The sequence below is a fragment of the Gymnogyps californianus genome, chromosome 2, assembly GCF_018139145.2.
Source record: "Gymnogyps californianus isolate 813 chromosome 2, ASM1813914v2, whole genome shotgun sequence".
Lineage (NCBI taxonomy): Eukaryota > Metazoa > Chordata > Aves > Accipitriformes > Cathartidae > Gymnogyps > Gymnogyps californianus.
Genome location: NC_059472.1, coordinates 120,482,136 through 120,497,038, shown reverse-complemented (window position 1 = coordinate 120,497,038; position 14,903 = coordinate 120,482,136). Strand labels below are relative to the sequence as shown.

Below are 14,903 nucleotides of genomic sequence, written 5' to 3'. Positions count from 1 at the left end.
CTGAGAACAAATAGGAAGGTTATCTTTAAAACCCAGAATACGTATGTTTGGTAAAAAGACTGTTCTTTAGAAAAAAGTAATATACCTAAGTAGGCTATTCTGAATATTGAAGATAACAGACATTGCTACCAAGGTTTAAAAAAAAGAAAATTGCAATTCCCACCCTTTACTTCATGCTGGCCTACTAGTTTAAAACAGTTGCTTTAAATGCTGATGTAAATGTTAATTTCAAATCTTAACTTACTTTTTTTCTTTGTCTCCTAAAAGTTCTGGCCTTAGCTTCTGGTCCTGAGTTAGGACAACTGACTTTTTTGGGGCTTGTGGGAATAATTGATCCTCCACGGACTGGTGTAAAAGAAGCTGTTACTACACTTATCACGTCAGGAGTTGCAATAAAAATGATTACTGGAGATTCACAGGAGACTGCAGTTGCCATTGGTATGAATAGTCCACTTCCTTTCATTTTTCACTTGTTTTCTGTTTTGGCAGTGCCCAGCTAATTGTTGTGAAGTGTGGGTATTAAGTCTTTAACATTTGTGAGTTCTGTATATTGGGTTAACTTATGGCACGGTGGAATTAGGAGGAAAGAAAAAAACCAAAACCCAACACCCTAGCCTGAAGTGATACTTTGGTTTCAGCTTAAACTGTAGTTTTTCTAATTTGGTTAATGTATGACTTTCGCTGTTTGAGACTATGTATTTTCTTACTTTATTTTGTTATAACATATGCTCGATTTCTGATTCTTATTATTACAACCCCAACACCACCCTCCCTACCCTCAGCTTTGGATGCCTGTCTTATGGCAACAGGGAGAAACTAAAACAGCCAGTGACAATGAGTATTTAGGATAGATATGGGACTTCAATACTATGCAATACAGTTTTGTCCATATAACTAAGTTTGAAGTTTAAGTATTATTAATAAATATTTAAACAAACTACTTAACTTTTTTACAATATAATACATTAAAGTACAAGTACTTTAGCCAGAGTATGAATTCTTTACATACAGGATGATGATGAAGATGAATGTGCACATAAAAAGTACACCCCCAAACTAGCAGTACTTTCTCAGAGCGTTTTTTTCCTTGTCTCCCCCATGTCATTTTTCATTTTCTGTCTTGTTATTTTTGAACTGCGAATTCTTTAGAGAGGACTGAGCTCTTGTGTTTATATGGCACCTGACACAATGAAGTACAGACCTTTAGACCTAAAAAATCTAAGGAAATATCTGATTAGAATAGACCTTGTAGCATGTGTTTGTTATTCAAGAGTTCAGATAATTTACTCCAGTATACTGAATCAATAAGGTGTTAAGATGTTCTGCTCTAGGCACTTCAAATCTGAAATGCGGCAGAAAATAGTAGGTTTAAAAAAAATAAAATTGGGTACTTAATGCTTTAAAAGAGTAAATTATTATAATACCTTTTTAATTATTTATTTCCAGCTAGTCGACTAGGATTGTATTCCAAAAATTCACAGGCAATCTCTGGAGAAGAAATAGATGATTTGGATATTCAGCAGCTTTCCCAAATAACACCAAAGGTTTGTTTTGATATACTACTTACTGAAATGCAGTAAAGGATGTATTTTATACTGAGAAATGCTTTTTTCTGTGGAAAGCTAAAATGTAACTTCTGAGATACAGATAACATGGTTCTAATAGGAGTGATACAGTAAATTACCAGAGGCTTTTAGTACAGAAACACGGAAGCTGTCCCAGATCAAACAAGTATCTTTTGTTTGACATATGACCATATGAAAATTTATTTATTTCAAGTCACATGGTTATCTTTTTAGTGAGTTTATTAATTTTGTCTCTTTTAATGATTCAGTTTGGTTTTTACCCTTCAGTGCCTGTATTGGAACTTTCATTTTGCCACCTCTCACTTTCAGCGAGCATCATTGCCTTTTTGTATTGTTAGACCATTTTATTTCTTTGAGTAGCTCAGCTCATATATATAACATTACAGTTTGCATGTTCAGGCAGTCCATCCTTTTGTAATTCGTAAGAGGAGCTGTCTGTATCTTTAATGATTTTTAATCGATCCGAGGTCACTGGTTGAGAATTTTGAAAGGGTCTATTTATTAAGTTACTGCTTAATACTTTTTAGTTATTAAACAACTAAATGTATTAGCCAATGTCAAAGTTGTAAATGTGAAGGCATAATCAAATGCAATTGAGGTTCAGGCTTGGCTGTGTTGCAAAATGTATGCATCAAAATGCTGCTCTGTTTGCAAAAGACTGCAAAATTAGACTGCAGCATGCTTGAGTCTGATGTAAGCAAGCCAAAAGCCACTATTTACGGTCAAGAAATGTGCATGTCAGCTTTTTGTCTTTCCTTGGTGACTCACAAAAACAACTTAGAAAAAAAAGAATTGTGTGGGAAATAGTAATTTTTGGTTTATTTGGTAATACTTGTTCTTAAGGGCTGTCCACCTTAAATAACTGAAATAGCTGCAAATTTACTTTGTGCTTGTTTGACATGAGACCCAATTTGTTTTCTAGGCATTTATTTAAAATCTCACTAGGAATTAATTAAAATCAACCAATAAGATTGGTATCTGTGTACAGTCTAAAGTGGCTGTTCAGAAGTCTCACTTCTTCTCCAGCTCCTTAAAAAGGAAAAATAGATGTGAATGCTAACAGTATGGAGTTTATGGAAAACTGAATTCCATGTGCTCAAACTTCAATTTACAGAGAAGACCAGAGACAAAAAAAATCTGAAAATGAGTAATTCCTTCTCAGCTGGAATCTTTATTAATTAGCTATAAAACTTCAATCTGTTAATAATATGCTATATAAACTAGTAAAATTGAAATGTCCCAACTAGCTTGCCAGTAGTGCTGACGAGGGAAAAGGACATTAGTTGTAGAGTCAGCATGGCAATCACCTGCATGAATTTAGTCAGGAAGGCCAGCAGCAAGCCATTATAACTCAGTTGCTTCATAATTTCAGAAGGTTTTTTAAATTGCATAGTCTTATCTTGAAATAAGTAGCACCGACTTTGTTTACCAGAACACACTTCGAATCTTCTCTGGAATTAATGATTTCACTCTATTAAAAACACAGCTCACTGGTGCTTCAACTTTATAGCTAACAAGACTACAGTCAGCCTTTAGTATTTTTTTATCCACTAGCTTTATAGTATCCAGTGCAATTCTTTACATTTCTCAAATTTTCACTACTTCTTCATTGTGCTTTTAACAGGTTGCAGTATTTTACAGAGCCAGTCCCCGACATAAATTGAAAATTATAAAGGTACGTCTTACTAGAGGCTCAAATGCTGGACTGTTGCTATGGGTACTGTTTGTGGTGCCTTTACTTAAACCATAACGTGCTACAGTGTGTCAAGATGAAATCAGAAATGCATTTGGTTTGAAAGTGAAGTGTATTTGAAAATATTACCTAGAAAAATGCGTAGTACCCACAAGGGGTAGGCAGGTGCTGGTAGGCAACATCATGCTTTCTTCTGTGTAGGGAGCTGGGGGTTGATTGAGATTTTGTGTCACATTGCAGTTGAATTGACTAGGAACTTGAAAGAACCATATTTCTGATACTTCTCAGAACAAGATAAAAGGGCATGAATTTCAAGCCATGTCTGAGGTAATGCTTCCATTCAGAAGTTAACAAAAGAAGGTAGCAGAGGACATACTCAATGTAAGAATTGGAACAATCAGAAAAGCAACAATAAGGAGAAGGAAGTCAAACACTGAGACAATTGGTATATATTGAGAATTATAAGAGGGTGATAATGTTAAAATGTAAATAGAGTACTTCTTTCTTTCTCTGAAGGTTTTTACTTTCTCTTAAAGGCAGATTTTATATACCCTAGCTTTAAAATTTAGGCTGTCTGAATATATGAACTGAAGTTTAACCTAAAATCTTGTATAAAAATTCGTTAGAATACAAACAGCTGCATTTTTTTTTTTTTTTTTTAGGATTTTACAGTGGAATTATAAGAAAATGGAGGGGCGGGCAGGGGTGATGACACCAACCTTTTATCTAGAATAATTTTATAGGATGGGTTATTTCAATCCCTGATTTAAGCTCTTTTCCCTTTCTTTAGTCTCTGCAAAATAATGGTGCAGTAGTAGCTATGACAGGAGATGGAGTGAATGATGCTGTTGCTCTGAAGGCTGCAGATATTGGTGTGGCAATGGGACAAACTGGAACAGATGTTTGTAAAGAGGCAGCAGATATGATCCTCGTGGATGATGATTTTCAGACAATAATGTAGGTGGCATTTATGTACATACCTTGTGCTATATAGCTTTAATGAAATGTTACCTGAATTAAAAGAAATTCCCTGAACTTGTAAGTGTAGCAGTTGTTAATGAGTTCTCCGCTAAGTCAGGAGAATTATCTTTATGGTGATTACCTGTATTACCCTCTTAAAGAGCTGGGAACATAATAGTACAAGGGGCAGATAAGCATTTCTGTCTTTTTATGTACGTTAATAATAAGAATGTATTTACATATTTAGACTTTTTGCTACTTTGAGATGTAAGTAACAAAGGAGGTTGTGCGTGTATGTGCTATAAAAAGTAACCTGTATTTCTGCTTCTCCAAGTAGAATTATGGTAGTAGTAGATTTGGAAACATAACTGAGGTGAGATTGTGAGTCTGTTAGCTGTCAGTAGGATTCATCTTGATTTAATTTCTTACTTCAGAAGCATAAATCTTATGTAAAAATGAGACAGTATTCTTCTCAAGATTTAAAAATTTTACACAGTGCTGTGTTTGTTTTCAACTCTTCTGAAACACCACCACATTTAAAAAGGAAAGGAATATAAGCTATTTAAATATCACAGGTGAAAATAAGTTACCAATTTCTGGTAACCAGCTATTTGTTACTTGTTAATTTTTTTTGTTTGGTGTACTTCAAAGAGAGCATAGATCAACTTATTTTGAATTTAATCCAGCTGACTTGTGAAGGTAGTGGTTGTTGGCAGAGCTGGACTGCTGTCTAGCAAGATAGCCTTCAATTCGAAATTATGCATCAATCTCAGAACACTTCAGTTTGAAAGTATGACACTTAACCCTTGGGAAGAAGTGAAATGTAGAAATACAATATAAGAAAATCTACCTAGGTAGCAGTATGTCAGAGGATGATCTGAGAGTTAAAAGGTTTCCATACTAATTCAGCCAACAGCAATGTGCTGTTGTGCAAAAACAAAAGAGGGAAGGGAATCATTTTAAGATATTCAGGAGAATACATAGGAAGGACATCTGTGGCAAGTACTTAACTTTACTTGGACTTGATGAGGCTTTTGCTGGAATGCTTTATCCAGTTTTGCTCACTTCATCAGGGAAGTTCTCAATAGGAGAGTGAAAAGAGTGGTGAACGCTAAGGGGGAAAAAAAAAATGTATGAGCTTCCATAGTTTACATCCTTCCCCCAACCCCTTTAATCTTTTTATCTTAAGAGTTAAAAAAGGAATGCTGATTAATTGTTGTTCTTGGCTTTTGGGGGAATGGAAGAAAGAAATCAGTTTTATTTGCAGCAGAGTAGACTTGATTTAGGTATTAGAAAACACTTTCTCACCACTATAATTGCAATAATGTGATAGGCAAGTTGGAACACATGCTAGAGGTTGAGAAGATGGTCTATACGTTTATCATACTGGTGCAGTAAGAGTACATGGTCTTCTAAAGTCATGCTATATTTCTGTGGTTTTGTAAAAGTGTGTGTGGGTTTGGTTTGTGTTTGTTTTTTTTTTTTTAAATTATCTAACTTGAATTGGAAGGTCGCATCAAGAATGATGGTGAATCTTGAACAAGGAGGAGATTTTACTACTGACGTTTCATTTTGAAAGTTAAGCAGCTGGAAAAGTAACTATTGTGATTAATCTCATAGTCAAGTTGAAAAACAATGACTGCCGAAGTTATAAGAACCTCAACTCCATTTGTTTCTTGACATTTGTATTGCTGCTTAAAGTAATAGCTTTTTTGGTTTGTTTTAAGCTTTTTTGGCAGTAGTCTCATTTGTCTAGTGATGTAATCTTTGTTTTTAATTGCAGGTCTGCAATTGAAGAGGGTAAAGGAATTTATAATAACATAAAAAATTTTGTTAGATTTCAACTGAGCACGTAAGTTTGAAAAGTTGACAATATCAGAAGGTTCTACCTACATTGTGAATGAATCAAAGCATCATGAAGCAGATGCTGCATGCATAAATTCATGTGAACACTGTAAATTTCACATAGGATGCTGATATGCTATGCTTTTCAATTTTCAGTATTTTGTATTTGGTGGCTTGTTTCATTTTTAAAGAACCAGAAAATAGTGCAATAAACAGACATCTAACTTTGTCACAGTTCTTCCTGTTAAGATGTGAAATCTCAATAGCAGAGAGGATGGAGAGAAACAGCATAGCTACCTTTGGGTCCTTGTTTAAAGAAGTTAGTAGTCATTCCCTCCTTAACCAGAACATGTATATCAAATGGAGGAAACCAGGGAAACAGGAGGTTAGTTTCTCTTTAGTCCATATACTGGTTTGTGGAATGAGTTAGCTCTGTGAAGCTGACTTCGTTTTCTTGCATATAAGGATCCCTATGCTAACTATATCATGTGCATGTAAGACAAGACGACAAGAGTTCATTAAGCCTTAGTTTCAAAAATTTTGTGAGTTTATCTTATTGAATCTGGATTCAGGAATATGGTTTTCCTCTTCACCATGTTGTTCACGTCCTTTTTTTAAGCCTTCATGGCATTTCAGAGTGGTTGAATAAAGTTGCAGAAATTAAAAAAAAAAAAAAAAAAAAAAAGCCACAAAACCGACCAAAAAACCCCACAAACGCCAAGTACCTCCCCAAAAACCCCAACACAACAAAACCCAGAAAACACCAACCTCTTAAAACTTGCATAAAAATTGAGAAGCATCATATACTTTCAGTCTTGACTAGTGTCCTGCATTGGTAGAAGACTAGACGTCTGCTTCTGAAACATAACTAAGCATAGATAGTCTAGGAAAGTGTGCTTGCCTGTTAGCCTTGGGAATGGTAGCCTCAGGTTTTTGATGAGCTACCCTTTTTTTTTTTTCTTTTCCCTGTCCCTCTTTGCAGGGAGAGCGTAATAGGGCTCAGTAGAGCACTAAACTAGGAATTATTATAAGCCTTGCTCTCTTCTTGTTGGTTATGAAACCACTTAATCTTGCACTGAAAGCAATTAGTGCATACTTGTTTAGAGAGGTTTCTAATACCAAGCTTGCAACCGGCTAATCTGTTTTCAGTCTTTTGCCTAGCCTTCTCATCTTGCTAATAATGAGGGGTGGTGTAGGTATTTTTAGGGAGCTTGGGTCATACCTTGACTGATTAGTCAAACTAGTGACAGGTGTACAGAGTGGTTGTGTTTACATGAAAAGTGTAAAAGCAGTTTGTTTTTCAAAACCATGTTTAGAAGTTCGGCTTCTGGAACAATAAAAGTATAGGACCCAGTTCCCTAGTAAAAAAATCAATTAGGTGAAGGTGAGTGATAACTCTGAAATGTTATCTTAAAGTTTGGGAGGTTTTAAAGGCGCAAACTTGCTGTCTTTTTATTGCCAAAACAAAGCTGTTTTAAATATGGACTGTGTCAAGTTGAGTATTCTAAATGAATTAATGCTCTACCTTTAAAGTTAGGCTTATGTTAGTCATGATTCACACTGTCAAAATCTGTATCTACTCTTAAACAGTTGAAATGTTGATTACAAAGCAGTTATCAGTGGATCTTCAGAAATGTTCCATGCTGACAGTTATAAAAATGGATTCTTTTAACAGGAGTATAGCAGCACTGACTTTAATCTCACTGGCTACATTAATGAACTTTCCTAATCCTCTCAATGCCATGCAGATCTTATGGATCAATATTATTATGGATGGACCTCCAGCTCAAAGGTAATGACCTCAAATTCCATTAGAGGTCTGTAGTCCTTTTATTTCAGCAAGGAAAATGGTTGCTTATGAAGGAAACTGAAGTGTTAAACTTCAGTGAAATGTTTCTGAAACAGCAAACTTTTTCTTTGAATTACAATGTTTGCAGCATAGTTCTATGTTCATTCCTTTTGGTTTGCTTTAGTATTTAACAATAATTATGGGGGCATGGATACCTAAAGATCCATGGATATGCCCTTGAAACTTGCATGCAGGATTCTGGCTTCCCTCTGGGTTCTTCCTCTGACCTTCTTCACTGCAGATAGATGGTGGAGGGAGAGGTGGAAAGGAACTATCAGTAAATTCCTTAGCTAGGTTGATCACGGTAATGGAAATGGGGAACATAACTAATATTGCAGCTTCCTTTCAAATTAACATCTGGTAATTTTAATACTGTCTTGATAGTATGTATTATGGACTTTAACTGCAGTGTTAGAATATTGCCTGTTACTAATACATGTAACTCAGTTTTCCGAAAGTGAAAATATCATGTGCTTATTTGAATGAGATGATTCTTAGGCTGTAGAGAGAAGATTAAAATCTTTCTTTCAATTCCGAAAATCTAGTCATTAAGTTAGCAGTGAATTATTTTTATGATCACAAAAATCTAAGATGTTCTTTTAATTTTAAGTCTTGGGGTGGAGCCTGTGGATAAAGATGTTATTCAGAAGCCTCCAAGAAATTTGAAGGACAGCATTCTGACCAAAAACCTGATTGTTAAAATACTGGTTTCATCAATAATTATTGTGTGTGGAACACTGTTCGTCTTCTGGAGAGAGGTATGACAAAAGTACAAAACTTAAAGCAGTAACAAACTAATTTAAAAGAAGTCCTTTTTATACCAGCAGTTGGAATTCAGAATGTGTATGAATTTAGTTGCAAATTTTGTCCATGCTTATTTAACAATCTCTTCAGCTAGCAGACTAGAGAGGAAGATTTTCAAAGTAGTTGTTGAAATGAGAAATACAGTTTTATTCCCCAGTCTCTATTTTAACACAGACTTTTCCAGGTCCCAAATCTACTTGGAAAGCCTTGGCCCATAGAAAGTAATTGTACAAATCTTCTAGCCAGACTATTATGAAACAGCCATTTGACTTATATTCCCAGTAGAGAAAAATGTTGTTTGAACTTTTGGTAGTGCATCATAGAATTCTTGGTATTCCATGTGCTTGCATAAATGTTTGTGAAGAGGCTTCATTTAATCACAGCTTGGAATTACAAATTGTTGTAAGTTACAGGTGCGTAATTTTTGCTGTATGAGTTATTAAATCAGCTTGGGGAAAAAAAGTTGCTTTTGCTTTCATTTACTAGCTAGTAGAACTTGAATTATTGTAATAACTTTGTTTAGTTGTGGAGGGTTTAAAGCATGTTAAAGCCGTTTCGTTTTCTTTTGTTGGCAGTTAAGAGACAATGTAATAACTCCTCGAGATACAACCATGACTTTCACCTGTTTTGTATTTTTTGATATGTTCAACGCTTTGAGTTCGAGATCTCAGGTAAGTGATTCGTATTGGCCATTTACACAATATTTACACAATAAGCAGAATTTTCTTTGAGGGAGGATCTTGCTGTGTTTGTTTCACGTTTTCCTGCAGATTTACTTCACATCTGCTATTAAGCTTCAGAGTTTCACATATTTACTAGGTAGGATTTCTTAAATTACAGGTAAGTATTAGTTTCCTTAATTTATGTGATGCAGAGCTGGTAGTAATGCTTCTGTCCTGACTGAAGCAAGGAAATTTTTATTAAAAGCTGAACTGTGATGGTCCTTTGTATTCCTGTGTACACTTGGTTGGTTTTTTCCCTGAAAATTCTGTCAGTTCAGCATCCTTGCCAGAATCTGAAACTTCTTGAAGGCCTTCACTTTTTTATTTTGTAACCCTAAACCCCCATAATCCAAGGAAAATTTCTTAAACTGTTCTTTCTGTCTGTATTTTTGTTTTAAGGAAACAAGTCTGAAATTTTGTGCTAGTTGGAAAAAAGTACATTGCTAGTATACATTACTACATTTACTCTAATTTGCAGTCTATTTTCTGATGTGAATTGTCACAGTCAACAAAAACACTTCCTTCTAGTGTAGAGGGCACCTTCTAATGCACTGTACTTGCAGAAAAGTGAGCTCAATATACAAGTCGTTGACTATGAAGACAAGATTTGCACTCTGTTTACCAGAGAGAAAATGCAATTAGCCTGTTCAAGAACTTGTTCTGGATTATCTAAAAGGTCAACAATTTTTTACATTTTTATAAAAGTCTGGATGAAAAGGAATTGTAGTTACGAATTATTTTCTTGTCTAGATAATTAAGATTACGTGTACAGTGTAATGTGTTGTTTATTTTACAGGCAAAATCTGTGTTTGAGATTGGACTTTGCAGTAACAAAATGTTCTGCTATGCTGTCCTTGGATCTATAATGGGGCAGTTATTGGTCATTTACTTTCCTCCACTTCAGAAGGTTTTCCAAACAGAGAGCCTGAGTGTCTTGGGTAAGAACAGTTTCCTTTTCAAAATTGTACATTAAGGATTAATTTGTAAATACATAAGCCGATAGTTCTATAAGAATACTTTCTGGCTGTTTGCATACAACAGGAATACAAAGCCTGCTGACTTTTTTTTTTTTTTTAGGGGGGAAAAAAAATCCTTTTAGATATTTTCTTTGGGAACCATTATTTAAATGCATATGGTACACAACTGATCCGTGTGTTCTTAAATTTCTTAGGTGCTTCTGCATATTAGTTTTTTTTAATATAAATTTTGATGCAGGCAAAAATGAAGCATAGAGTTTATTGAAGTTTTTTAAGTACTGTTAATCTTGCTATTTAGCAAGTTTTTTCTCTAAACACCTTATTTAGAAATCTTGATCCTTTATTAAATAATCAACTGCATTGTTGTAGGATAAATAGACATGAGGATTTTAAGAAGCTATAGATAAATAATGCTGTTGGCCTCATTAAGACCTACGTTTGTTACTTCTGTGGTTTTCTGGAGTTAAAGATAAATGATTGGCACGAAATACATGTTTTTACATAATTCTTTTTATTGTAGTAAATTTCTGTAACTTCTGATATTAATATTTTTTCAGTATGAAGTTAATTATGTTGCTTAGTGTTCTTTGTTTTCATAGGTGTTAATAAAAATAGGATTATGAAATACTTTAAAAGTTTGAAATATCATGCCTGTACTTATGATTTGTGCATAAACTATGCATGTTAATCTTCTGGTCCTGCAAAAATTGATTCTTGCTTCATTTCTCCTGAACTTACCCAATGATTGGGAGACAATTTGAAAGTCTCGTAAGTCCTGTTCTTTTGTAAGTCTGCCCTCAGCCTTAAATAGCAAATTTAAAAAAGGCTAATTATCTCTTTCCAGATTTGCTGTTTCTTCTGGGACTCACTTCCTCTGTGTGCATAGTGACTGAGATCATAAAGAAGTTTGAAAGAAGCAAGGAAAAGATCCAGAAACGTGGAAGTTCTTCTTCGTCAACTTCGTCTTTTCTTGATGTATGATGCATATTGCATTCTTTTGTTTGCAAACTTGGGGATTGCTGTCTAAACATGTAGGAGAAAGCAAAGCAAAACAATATTTGGAGGATAAAGAAATCCTGAGGGCTTTTGACAAGTCCTTTGTTTCACTGGCTAATGATGAACGTTCATGTTTCAAGACTGTTTAGAATTTAACTTCCAGCTGTGGGAGTAACAAATGAAATTATGCAACTTTGGTAACATTTTTGCTCAAACATAAATTTACTTTTGAGATTGAACAGGATTTTGTGTCTGTGTGGGGTTTAATTAAAAGAAAGATCTAAGCCCAAGTCACATTTTCTGCACTTAAAAGATATAACTGTGTAAAATCCTTCTCTTAGATATAAATATTTTAGTTCGTTTTTATTTAAAACGTTGTACTATTTTACTTTTATGGTGGTGGGACTTTGCTACTAATACAAGGATAAAAAAATATTTCAGAGGCATTCCACTGGGTTTAGAGTCTGTCACAAGAGTGCCATATTCTAGCTACTGTATTTATTTACTTTATCCTGCAATGTGTAAGCGGCTCAAGTACCTTGTGCTACAGGTTTTTTTTGTATCCCGAGTTTTTTTTGCACAGGATGTGACCGCTGTCGGATCACTGTTTTTCTTTTTCTGTGATTGAAAAGCCTATACTGCAATTTGAAGTAAATGTTTGCTTTTCTTAAAAGTGTGTTGTCTCTTTGTTTTAAGAAACTGGCATTTACACCAGATTAGCATGCTTGTCTTGATAGAATTTTAGATACAAGCTTTGTTTTGTGTCTTGTTCCATATTTACTTTAGCTTATGACTGTTAGATCACTTGAGTGATCATAAGACAGCACTGTTATTGAAATGATTTGTAGTGTATTGAATTAGAAAATGAATGCACTAATCCTCACTCTGATGGCAAAAAAACCCACCCCTCCTTCAAAGAAACTTGGTTGTCCTTCCTCTTCCTTCTTCTACCCCGATCATAAAAATAAACTTTTTACTTGTAGTGTAACTTAAAATTTTAACCTACAGAATGACTTTTTGTGGCTAGAAAAGCATTATAATAGATTTGTGTCTTGATATGTTAAAAGTATTTTTAACGTATGATAATGTCTGAATACTCTTAATATTCACTAATTGGAAATCGTGTTCTTCCTCAAAGTAGACTTGCAGCTGTTGTCATCGGTGTCTTCTCATCAGAGTAGGACTCATCATCCCTTGAGGAAATGCAAGGAACAGTCACCTAGGGAATCTTGAAAAGAGGATGTCTGAGATCTCTAGGGGGAGTTGGAGATGTAGTGGTATCTCTTTTGCTTGAAAGCATGTGGATGAAACCATCTTTTCACACTGCAGCCTGAAAGTGTAGCATTGGTGTTGGCTCTGGGCTATGCTGTCGTCCTGTCGGTTAATGAGGAATTGTCGTAAACAGGCACTGGGGTATTTCTGCACTTACCTTTGTGGCTTGCCCCACATGCCATGCTCAGAATCTGGGGAGTTCATGGAAAACAAAGCAGTTTAGAAAGTGCTGTATGAATTTCTCTGCTAAGAGGTTATTTTAATTGTTCTCTTCTTTTTTTTTCCTCTGGAGACTCCCAGACTTGGTCAGGAAGTAGGGCTGCAGATGGGACATGAGTGCACCATTGAGTCTGCTTTACACATGCAATTCATCCATTGCTCTGGCTGACCCTGGGCCTGCTCAATATGCACACATTACCTGGACTACCAATGTGCTGGAGATCCAATTGTGTAAAGGCAAAGACTGCAGCATATGGCCCTTGTCTTCTTCTGCAGGACGTTACGTGAACCACTGAGCTGGTAGGGCCTGAATAAGATAACGTCTTACAGAAATGCTCTCATGTCTTCAAGCAAAAGTTTCTTATTTCCAGCAGTTCTGCCTTTCAGAAGTTGAACAGATTTGTCAGTGTTCCTCCTGTTGAACTATTACCATCTTTGGCAAGTGGGGCTGTAGTTGTTCAGTATTGTTGTAGTGTGCTCAGTATTTCAATACAATTTCAGAACGCTTATTAATAAAATCCTTAGTATTCTTCAGTAAAGACAGATAGTAAAAACTGACAGTGCATGCTGATGAAGAATCTCTTGAACAAACTTGCGTTTTGAGAAAGTACAGCAACTATACCTTTCACATAGTAAGTCTTAACTTGTTGATATTCTCCCTGAGATTTGACTACTTTGTGCTCTGCACTTGGTCTTGGAGTCCCAGAAATCCAGATAAGTAGAGAAGTGCAGATGAACACCAGTTTGTCGTCTTAGCTTGGAAGTGTTATTGCCCAGTCTTTCAACAAATTTTCTGAAGTGTACCCCTTTCCCAGCGCAACTCTCACCTTCTGAAAAAGGTGTCAGTCTAGACAAGAAATAAAATTTCAGTTTCTTAAGAACAATTAATTCTGCCTTCTTGCAGGGTGAACTTAATTGAATGCAATTCACTTTAAATATGCCAAACTAAGTTTTGCTGTATTTTCCAATGGAAGATGAAACAATAACAAGTAATTAATCTAGCTCAATCTCATTATTTATGAAAAATGCGTGGACTGAATTCCATTGCCATTTTTTGGCTCCACTCTTGATCATTACCACCCAACAGCAAGTTTGAGAGATTTTTCTCCAGAACAATTGAATCAATAGTGGGATTTTTCCACAAAAAATGAGGCATTTAATGTGGCGTGAAAATAGACAGCAACCAAGGAATTTAGTTGTTTTTACTAAAGCGTGGAATAGAGAACTTTCAGTTTTAGTAAGTCCTTTATTTTTTTATTTTCCCCCCAAAGAAGACTGGAAACCTATAGTGACTCAAAAAGGAAAATAGGAATACTTGATTTAAAATCCGAATAGTAACCCTAGAATCAGTAATTATTTTCTTCCGCATACAGGATTGGTGTTTGCAATGAGATGCATTTCATTTTATCAGCAACAAAGAACAGCTGAATTCTGCGTTGAGAACACATTTCCAGTAGAGTAATTCTTAATCATTGAGTCAGCACTCCCAAAGGTATTCTCAAAATGCCATGTGATCATAGCAGCCTTTTTATCTGAAAGTGGAATACTTGAGTTTATCCCAGTCTTCTGAACTACTATCTAATTGAAGATACTGCTTCTCAGTAAGTCTCAAGAATTTATGTTCTCCAGCAGTTTTCCAATATGGGATTCAGAGTAAATTAAGATCTCTCTTCTCACAGCACTAACAAAGTAGAATCAAAGATGCCTGTATTTTTATACTTAAGACTTATTTTAAATGTGACTATTTCTGATGATTAACAACCATATGGAACTATAAGCTTGGTGAAATGAAACACGTGGGCTCATAATGAATCAGAGAATGATTTGGATGATTCAGGATTTAAGTTTTAGTTACTAAAATCAAGAACTTTAACCCCTTTCAGCTTTAAAGTCATCTGATGGAAATGTGACTGTAGACTGCTGCAAATAGAAGTCTATTTAGAAATGGGTTGTAAAGTTCTAGTAACTTGCTGTATGGTT

General features: G+C 35.1%; 1 protein-coding gene across 2 annotated transcripts in view; it reads left to right on the top strand.

The window, feature by feature from the left end:
- Window positions 1–14,903, top strand: part of ATP2C1 (ATPase secretory pathway Ca2+ transporting 1) — an 80,271-nt gene that overhangs the window by 63,380 nt on the left and 1,988 nt on the right. The window contains exons 18-27 of one of the 2 annotated variants that reach the window (XM_050892732.1): window positions 268–438; window positions 1,447–1,544; window positions 3,211–3,261; window positions 4,070–4,236; window positions 6,023–6,091; window positions 7,760–7,876; window positions 8,544–8,691; window positions 9,313–9,408; window positions 10,256–10,397; window positions 11,281–11,411. In XM_050892732.1, the coding sequence (XP_050748689.1) occupies window positions 268–438; window positions 1,447–1,544; window positions 3,211–3,261; window positions 4,070–4,236; window positions 6,023–6,091; window positions 7,760–7,876; window positions 8,544–8,691; window positions 9,313–9,408; window positions 10,256–10,397; window positions 11,281–11,411 (1,190 nt within the window). Of the gene's footprint in view, window positions 1–267; window positions 439–1,446; window positions 1,545–3,210; window positions 3,262–4,069; window positions 4,237–6,022; window positions 6,092–7,759; window positions 7,877–8,543; window positions 8,692–9,312; window positions 9,409–10,255; window positions 10,398–11,280; window positions 12,106–14,903 lie in introns of those variants that run through there. The other variant, XM_050892731.1, reaches the window with a different exon arrangement.